Raw genomic sequence first — 9,769 nt, 5'->3', positions numbered from 1 at the left:
CAAGCCACGATAGTTCCAACATAAAGTGCTCATTGGAAAGGATGGGTCAGATTTCCACCCGAGCCCGCCAGAAGCAAGTTTTTGGGATCAGAAGCATCAATAATTATCGGAGTGTTAGTAGGACTGATTACCACTGATGAGATATCCGTACAGCATCTTATAGGATCAGTAATACCAATCGGAACACAATCAGATTTCTGGTCGTTAGATTTTGGAGCCTTAGTTCCTGTATGAATAATATCAGAGCCTGGTGCCGGCTATGAATTAGTCACTTGAACGGCTTTCGGAACTCTCTCGAAAACCATCTTCTATTAATTATATGAAATTATAAATTTAGTACAACATCAATTACATAGAAATAGAAAAATGAACTTATATATACCAATTACATAACAATTTATGAAACACAACTGGAAGTGTAACACTTAAAAGAAAATAAAATGTTTGAAACAACATATGACTTATAATTAAATTATTCAACTTCAATTTAGTTTAATTTCTCCCCATGTTACATACTATAACATGATGAGGATGCACAAAGTCTCCATAGATCAAAGATGTATATTTAATCGTTTTTTCTTATTCTGACGTTTGATTCATTGATGTATATATTTGAACTTTAAAGCCATCAAGAAAGGTCAAGCCTGGTTTTCGAACTATATTCCCTTCGTCTACAACTTTCCACCTAGAATAAAAATTTCAAAAAATAAATGGAATTTGGTTAACAAAAACAAATAAAGTTCAAATGTAATTACGAATTTAGACAAAAGTGAAATTAATTACTTGTATTTTGTCACCAAGTAATGAAGCATTATGGCCATCGCAAGCTTTGCAAAATCAGCACCAGCACAAAGCCTTTGACCCCCGCCGAAGGCCATGAATTGCTTTGATGAGGAATGTAGCTCTTGGCCCTTTTTTTTACCCATGGAAAAAATGTAGCACACATTAAATTAATGAAAATATATATTGAAACAAAGAGGGATTAATTAAGAATGCAAAGAAAATTTGGTCGCAATTATAAGAGCAACCACATCAATGGTTATTTCACAGTATTTTAGGAAATGAAAACCACATAGAGGGGAGAGAAGATAAGAGAGAGAAGATTGGGGTGCTCCTGCAAGAATGCGGTTATTTAGGTTTCTAAGAAAAAAGAAATTTAATGATTAGTCAGACTACTTTATTTATTTTTTTTTAAATTATATTTATTATATTTATTTTTTCCTCTCATCATATTTTCTCTTTCCTAATCACACTTACAATAACTCCTAAAAAACCGTGAAATAACTCAATTGATAAGGATGCTCTAAGACACTAACAGTATGTTTGGTTTATAGAATATGTCAGGAATATAATAGAATAACATTTCTATGAATAAACCTATTCCATTATTTATTTTGACCATTTTTACTTGGGAATAGCATTCATATGAATGAGCTATTCCCTTTGTAGCGGATTAGTCATTCCTAGGAGAAGCATGGTATTAGCTATTCCTAGATATTGAATATTGAATATTATTGTTGTAGACTAGAATTTTGGCATATAGTTTATTAATTTACAAGTGATTTATTAAACTTTCGATTATTCGTTATCTTTTTTTTTTTTTGATGTTTGTATATAGCAAGGATATACTAGATATTTTAAAACACTTTCATAAGAAAGATTAAACGATCCAAACAGTAATTTAATTCTTATGTTTATAGAGTAACACCAAACATGTTAATTAATTTTCCCAACAAAATTATTTAATTTCCATCAAATACATTCTTTCTAAATACTTTTTCTATAAATTTAATAATATTTTTCTATGAATTTAATTAAATAATGAAAAAGTACCAAACTCCATATAAAATTGATATGTCAAAATTACTTAGGTGCTGTTTGGTAAATGGCTGTTAGCTGATTGGGTTGGCTGTTTGGGTTAGAATGTATGATTTGTTGATAACATTGGCTGATTGTAGAAAGTTGTTTGATAAATTAGCTGTTAGCTGATAGCTGTTTGGTATAATTTCTTTTCTCAAAAAGCTAATTGAAAAGGCTGTTTTGAGTAGCCTTTTGAATTTTAGCCTTTTGAAGTTACAAAAAGCTTATTATTTACCAACTAATAGTGATCAAATAAGCCAAAATTGGCTGATAGGCTGATTATTTACCAAACAGGTCCTTAGTTGTGTAATGTTTGTCACTTACATTCCATCTAGAGGGATTGAATGAAAGAGGATCATCGTATTTCTCTGCACTTAGATGAACAGATGATGGGCAAATCATGAACATCCATCCTTTCGGAATTGTATATCCTGCATTCATCAGTGCATATAGGTTTTGTATTTAGGACACAGACATTTTATTTGAAACCAATCTTATGAAATATTACTACGAAAATAATATTTCTAGAAAATAACAAGCACAAAAATACGAAAGAATTTTTCTGGAGGGTGGTTAGCTTGAGTCATGTACTCACTACACTATCCTTAAAACCTTATTTGCTACCTCCCTTGGTGCGAGGAGAGTTGTAGTCTAGATTTTCTAAGATAAAACAAGCTACGACTTCAAGTTTGAGCACTCAAACTATGAAACCCGGCGAACAAGAACAAGGCTTTGATCACAGTTGGCTAGAAAGGAGTAGAAGCAGAGTTTTCGAGAGAGAAAATGATATTTCGTTGTGTTGTGTGTTGTAAATCTGATGTTTCTACTATCAACTTATATTGGAGTTATTGAAGGATTAAATAGAATTTAATCATGACATTTAATCTGATAATGATAATAGACTTATAACCCGTGTAACAACAGACCACTATCTGAGAATTGATTCAGAAAATTAAAATTGGAATTAATTCAAAATTAATTCCGCAACAAATGAATCAAAACTCTGAAAGGTCACTACCCGAATCGTATACGAGACAAGACGAGACAACGAGGAGTTAAACCCGAGTTGATAATATTACACGAATGGACCATCATTCGACCAATCCGAGTTGATGGAATGGTACCACGAGCCGAATGCCGAATCAATGACTGTACATGAAGGCCGAATCAATTTATAAAAATGATACAATCTTCCCTTCATTAATTAAAATCCTAATATCTTAATTTATCTTTTTTATGTCTTTTTATACTTATCAGCTAATTTAACAATTAATCTTAATAAATACTTTAATTTTAATTAGTTGGCTTATTAGCTACTAATTTTTTCATCTTTCAATTAGAACTAGCTTTTCAGCTAGGCGTGTAAACACAACCGAAGCATATACAACTTATAAATTTCTTGTCTAATTAGAAAGTTCAATTCCTACTATCATTTCAAGTAATTATGATCGATTTTCTCAACAAAAAAAAAAAGTAATTATGATTAAAATGTTTGTTAAATATCCCTAATGTTGAAGTAATATAATTGTTTGCTATGTATATTTATGAATACATACAAAGTAGTAATATTTATTTATTGGGATAAAAGTTACTTGTATAAAAAGTACTTATATATTATATGATGTGACTTTATTATCTGGTAAATCAATAGTGAATTTGGTCAATTCGTAAAAATTCTAATACTTGATTTAACTACGTATATTGTATAAAAAATTAGTGATAGTAATATCTTTTGTATTTATCAAGCTAAGTGATGAACTTGTACATATGCCAAACTTAGAAATGTCAATCTTAAGATCAATGGGCTAACTCGATAAAAACGAAAAATTTTAGAGATATGGTCAAAATATTTTAGCCCTATAAGCCTGAAACAGATAAGCTTGGTGGCCAAAGCGGGCTATCTAGCGTGAAATTTAGTGGGCTAACGTAAAATTTAGTAGGTTAGCCCGATAGTCCGAGCTACTTAAAGCTATTCTTTTTTATAGAAGTGATGTGGAACAAAATATACATGGCTAATCTTTTGTATTTTTTTAATTAAAATTTCAAATAAAATATTTTGAGAAGTCGAAACACTTTTTCACCCATGAATTGTTTCACTTTTTTGTAAATTTGGTCCATGTAAGTTAATTTAAACAACTTCACTCCCTAAATGTTCACAATGTTGCACTTTTAGTCTTTTGTATTATATATAATTATTAAACTCCATTAACATATGATGTTATTTTTATAATTTAGAATTAATATTCACGGCTAAAAATGATGTTCACATAGTGAGAATGAAACTTTAACAATGGATATTGATCCTAAATGAAAAAATCAAATAATCTCATAAAACAGAGTTTGATAACGAAGTTTAGAAATTATGTAACATGAAGGATGATTGAAAATGCAACAGAATGGACAATTAATGGGCTAAATTCATTTAAATAAACTAACATAGACCAAATTTCAAGAAGTGAAACAATTCAGGAGCCAAAAGTGTTGTTTTTCAAATATTTTTTTTATGAAAATAAGTAATGAAAAAAAAAATTACAATAAATACTACTCCGTATATTATAGTGTAATTATATTAATTATTTGAAGTTGGAATCCCGAAATAGAGGTTTAGATTGATTAAATGACAAATAAGTTTATATTTATTACTATAAATGCGTTACATTATTAAAATTAAAAGTTTAGAATGTTAATTTGAAAATATCAAAAGTTTTAGTTGAACTTGCATGGTAAGTCCAATGTTTTAGATTTAGGGTCAAGAATTTCGAGCCGACCAAATAAAACTAATTAGCTTGAACCAATAAACTCGATAGCTTAATAAGACTATCCCAAAATCGAATGAGGTGGCATGATTCATATCCTTAGTCAAAGGTTTGTCCCATTTTTACATACAAAATATATAAAGTTTGTACTTAGCTTGCCTTTTATCTGGAAATCTTGCACCACTTTTCTGAAGATTCCTGGAGCAATATTTGCTAGCCTAACGGTTTCATTTATAACCTGTTTCCACATACACACCATGTTATAAGGATAAAAAATTTTCACCATCACTATATACATTATATAACTTGTATATGATTAATAAATAGACTCATTTTTTGCATGTCAACTTGACCAATTCAGTATAACTAATGAATAAAAATTGGCCCATGTAGACTCTCAAAAAAAAAAAAAAAAAATTGGCCCATGTAGTAATATTATTTTCATCAGTAAACTAACCATGTGCGTGAACTTCATGGATCTATATTCTTTCCATGTAATGCTGGATTCCTTATCTTCTCTGCTCGCAATAATTTTCTCATGCTCCTCCTAGTGTAATTGCATCAAATACCTTACCATTAATCGTGTTTCCAGAAGTCATTTTCTTGATTTTCAAACACACCCTAAAGTGAAATATAATGCAAACCTGTAGTTGTTTTAAGATGTGAGGATGTTGATTGAGGAACTTCAAGGCTAATGTTATGGCGGAAGAAGTGGTTTCATAGGCAGCAAAGATAAGCAAACAAATTACATCCACTGCAATTTTTTCTGTTAGAAATGTTTCCTCTTTGTCTACTTCGCTTAGTACATAATCCAAGAAATCATTCTTCTTCTTATTGCAGCTGGATCGTCTCTCGTTTAACGTTTCCTTAATTAACTTGACCGCATTTTTACGTCCCTATATACACATATATAAGCAAAAAATCAAATACATTATACAGTAATGTGATGTTTGGTAAAATTTTGATGTATTAAAAGAGAAAGGCACCTGCATGGAAGCATAAAAGGAAGTTCCGGGGACATAGAGAGGAAATGATATAAACCCTTCCACGAAAGCTTTATAATAGTTTCTAAGCTCCATCGCCTTCTTCTGGTCGTAACTCAAAACTTTGCTGGCTGCAAGTTTGAATAACATCTGGGCAAAAACCAAGAATTAATTTAATTTCAGGAAAGGTAACTCTCATCTCTGGCCTGTGAGATCGTCTCACAGATCTTTATTTGTGATATGAGACAGGTCGAGTCAAGATAAAAATGTAATACTTATACTGAAAAATGTAATATTAATCAGGACTAAAGTGTTTGTTACTGATAAGATTTAAAAGTAGTATTACAATTTACCTCATAATATTATGGTCCTGTTTCATAACATAGTTAGCTTATAAGTCAATTTCGACTTATTTGACGAATATTAGCTGTTTGACTTGGTTAAACAATCAATATGAGTATGTGTTTGGTTAAACAATCAATATGAGTATGTGTTTGATTAATTAGCTTCTTGTAATAGCTTATTATTCCAAAATGCTAAAATTCAAAAAATTGTCTCTTTTTGAAAAAGTCATTTTGCATGTAATCAACTATTATAAGCTAACAGTTAATTAATTTACCAAACATTTATCTACAATCAGCTAATGCTATCAATTAGTCACTAACCCATTAGCTAACATCTATATACCAAATACCCCCGCCCTATACTTTTTCCTTATCAGTAACTTTATTTCTGATTAGTATTATATTTTTCAGTATAAGTATTATATTTTTATATTGATTCGACTCATCTCACAGAGAATGATACGTGACAGTCTCATACAAATTTTTGTCTTTCAGGAATTAATTGCACATTTACATGTGAAAACATGCAAATATTATATAGATTTTTTAAATTATTATCAACACAACATTATATTATTATACTTACAATTTCAGTAGCTTGTTTGATGTCCAACTCGGAGAGAGCAGTCCACTGATCCAAATGTTGACGAGCCGTTTGGTCCATCTCCGTCAGCAACGTTTCTTTAAGGTTTTCGGGGCCGACGAGGTTAAGAGCCAGGTTTCTTAGGTACTTGTGGGACTCGCCATGATGGACCGTAAAGCCTTGTGGTCCTGTGATTTGAGTAGCGCTTTCTGTGTACCAACAATGGACCAACTCCCCTTCTTGTTGGAATATGAAATGGTTGATTTCTGGGTCCGTTGACACAATCACTTTTTGTCCAACTATGCTTGTCCGGAACACTAAACCGTACCTAAAAAAATATATGGAAACTTATAAGTATATTCTTCTAATTCGGTATAAAAAGAATAATGTGAAAATATAGTAGAAATTCTGTGTTGTTTAGTAGGAAGTAATAGATTGAATTTTTGGAATTGAATGGAAAGGAAAAAAAAAAAGTGATATAAAGACTAATGGGGTGTTTGGCAGGATGAAATTATAATTCCATTATATTCCTACCAAACTACATGGATTATAATTCATTTCCCCTCTAATTCCACATCCGAACCAAACGCCATGTAAATGTCTTTGTATAATAATAATAATAATAATAATAATAATAATAATAATAATAATCTACTATACTAATAAGAGCCAAAGAGATTTAGGCCTAAAATGTGTAGAAAAAATGACCGTCAAATCATTTAATCAAATGGATGGTTCAAATTAATTATTTAATCAAGTAGATTGTTAAGATAATTCAGATTAATATTATTAATAGAGATTACCTAATTTAACCTTACTTTTATGATTATCCGTTAAGTTTTCCGTTAAATATTCTCTTCTCCGTTAATATTCCGTTAACTTTTAACTTGCCCATTTATTTCTATAAGAAAGGTCTTAGGTTCGGACCTCATCTCAATCAAATTTGACATAATTAAGTTTCTCACTCTATTTTACTCTTATTAAATTAAATAAATTAGTAGCTACAACAAAAAATGATACATATGTATTTCTTTAATTTAGAATTATGTGTCTACAATACCTTTATTTGAAAAAATTATTCATTATAAAAAAATTAAATTAAATAAGAGAAATAATTTTATTAGTTATATTGTCTTTATTTTCTCTGATGCAAAGATTCTTTACATTCAAATTTATCAATTGATATTCATTACATTGTCTATTATCTTATTTTTACAATATCTTGTAATTAAATATCAAAGTTATAGTACAAAATAATGTTATATATTTATTTACCAAGTATTTTATTAATACTATGAAAAAAATTTAAAATAATTTGAAGCTAATTATATTAACTACTTGGGGATTGGTTGACAAAGAGAGTACTCAAAAAAAAAAATGAACTTCCGATATCATAATCTCATTGCATGACGTTGTCATCTATGCTAAAGATGAAGACAATGACAATGTTACTCAAAAGAGAATTAAGAACACTTAGAAAAATTCAAATTAAAAGTAGTATTTATTTAGACTATCATTTTTAGACCAAATATTTAGACTATCAATTTTACAAGGTTGCAAACATTTATTTTAGTAATAATTATAATGAATTTTCTATATTATCTTGGATTCATATACTTTGAGTTAGATATTTAAATAAAAAAATTTGACATTCAATTACCCATGTATAAACTTCTCATATATAATCTTGCATTTATATACTTTCAAATATTTATTTAAATATAAACATTGGGCATTAACGCATGAGCACAATGCGCGTATAAAACTAGTAATAATAATAAGAAAAAGATTAAATTGATATTAATTATGTTTTTGGTTTTCAAAAAATAATAAGAATAAAGGGTAAATTTAAAAAAAAAAAATTCCTTTGCAAACTGTTGCTGAATTGGAATTCTAGGGTGGGGTGGGAGAGTCCGAGAGTATATGAATTGTATTTCAATGGTTTGAGGGAATTTCAACCAAACAATGTAATTGACATGGAGAAAGAATATTTACATCTGTAAAAAATAATTTTACATAGTTTACCTTGTCATTCTGTGTTGAATGAAGGGTGGGATACCTTGGAGGGAGTGAGAAGTGAAGAATTGGATGGATTCACCAATGATTGGAAAACCCATTGAGCCAGGAGGGAGCAACCCTTTGCACTTTGGGTTTCTCCATCTATACACCCAATGAGCAAACGCAATAATTAGAAAAGAAAAGAGGTACATAACAACCCATGCCATTTCAATTCGCTACTTTGATATATGGTCAAGTTTGGTTCAGGCTGCTAATAAACAAGCTAAATATAACCCCACTTATATAGTGTTGAGGTACTACTCCAAGTTGTCATTTCAAATAAATAAATACACAGCTGACACCGCCGCCAATAAATAACACGCGACCAGAAATCATCACCCCCGTCAACCCACTAATAAATCAATTACTATATCATGAATCAGGATAATTCCCATTGTATTGTAGATGTTGATTCAAAATACATTCATATTGGCTCTATTTGATAAATGGTTGTTAGCTGATTGGGTTGGCTGTTTGAGTTAGAATGTATAATTTGTTGATAATATTAATTAATTGTAGAAAGTTGTTTGATAAATTAGCTGCTAGCTGATAGCTGTTTGGTATAATTTATTTTCTCAAAAAACTAATGGTAGGCTTTTGAATTTTAGCATTTTGGAATTACAAAAAGCTTATTAACCAAACAGCTAATAGTAATCAAATAAGCCAAAATTGGCTGATAGGCTGATTATTTACCAAACAGGGTCATTATGTACCTACAATTAATATATTGTGTACTTATAATAGTTAATTAATAAATTATGTACCTACTATAATTAGATCCGTTTGGAAACTTGAAAAATATTTGTCAAAAGATGAGTCAATTTTTGAAAAATATTTTTACTTTCTAGTGTTTGGCGGAAGATCGGAAAACTACAATTTTTTGACTGAAAGTTAAGAAATTACTTTTTTTTTTTTTTTCTGTTTGGTTCATTTTCTTGAAAAATGAACATATATACAAGTATATTATAAAGTTATTTGTTATACAATATTAATTAATTTAATAGTGATAGTAATAATTGAAATAATAATAATAATAATTAAATTTAAAATTTATAGTGATAAATTAGAATTGAATACATGCTCCAACGTAATCAATAATGTTTTTTATTCCAATAAAAAAAAAACTAGTCTTATTAACTAATATAAATAAATTAATAAAGTTTCATGTTCCAACCAACATATATA

At 29.4% G+C, this 9,769-nt stretch overlaps 1 protein-coding gene across 1 annotated transcript; it reads right to left on the bottom strand.

Annotated features, from left to right (window-relative positions):
* Positions 1-268: 268 nt before the first annotated feature.
* Positions 269-8,780, bottom strand: LOC115997262 (cytochrome P450 87A3-like). Its single transcript, XM_031236779.1, has 9 exons — positions 8,552-8,780; positions 6,530-6,854; positions 5,603-5,749; positions 5,261-5,512; positions 5,074-5,163; positions 4,776-4,854; positions 2,185-2,291; positions 784-911; positions 269-685 (listed from the first exon to the last, which is right to left on the bottom strand). Exons 1-9 carry the CDS (start codon positions 8,749-8,751, stop codon positions 580-582), a joined length of 1,434 nt encoding a protein of 477 aa, XP_031092639.1. The 5' UTR covers positions 8,752-8,780; the 3' UTR covers positions 269-579.
* Positions 8,781-9,769: the final 989 nt, after the last annotated feature.

This window comes from Ipomoea triloba, chromosome 11, assembly GCF_003576645.1.
Source record: "Ipomoea triloba cultivar NCNSP0323 chromosome 11, ASM357664v1".
In the NCBI taxonomy this organism is placed as follows: Eukaryota; Viridiplantae; Streptophyta; class Magnoliopsida; order Solanales; family Convolvulaceae; genus Ipomoea; species Ipomoea triloba.
The sequence above is the reverse complement of the archived record's forward strand: the minus strand, read 5'-3'. Positions and strand labels throughout refer to the sequence as shown.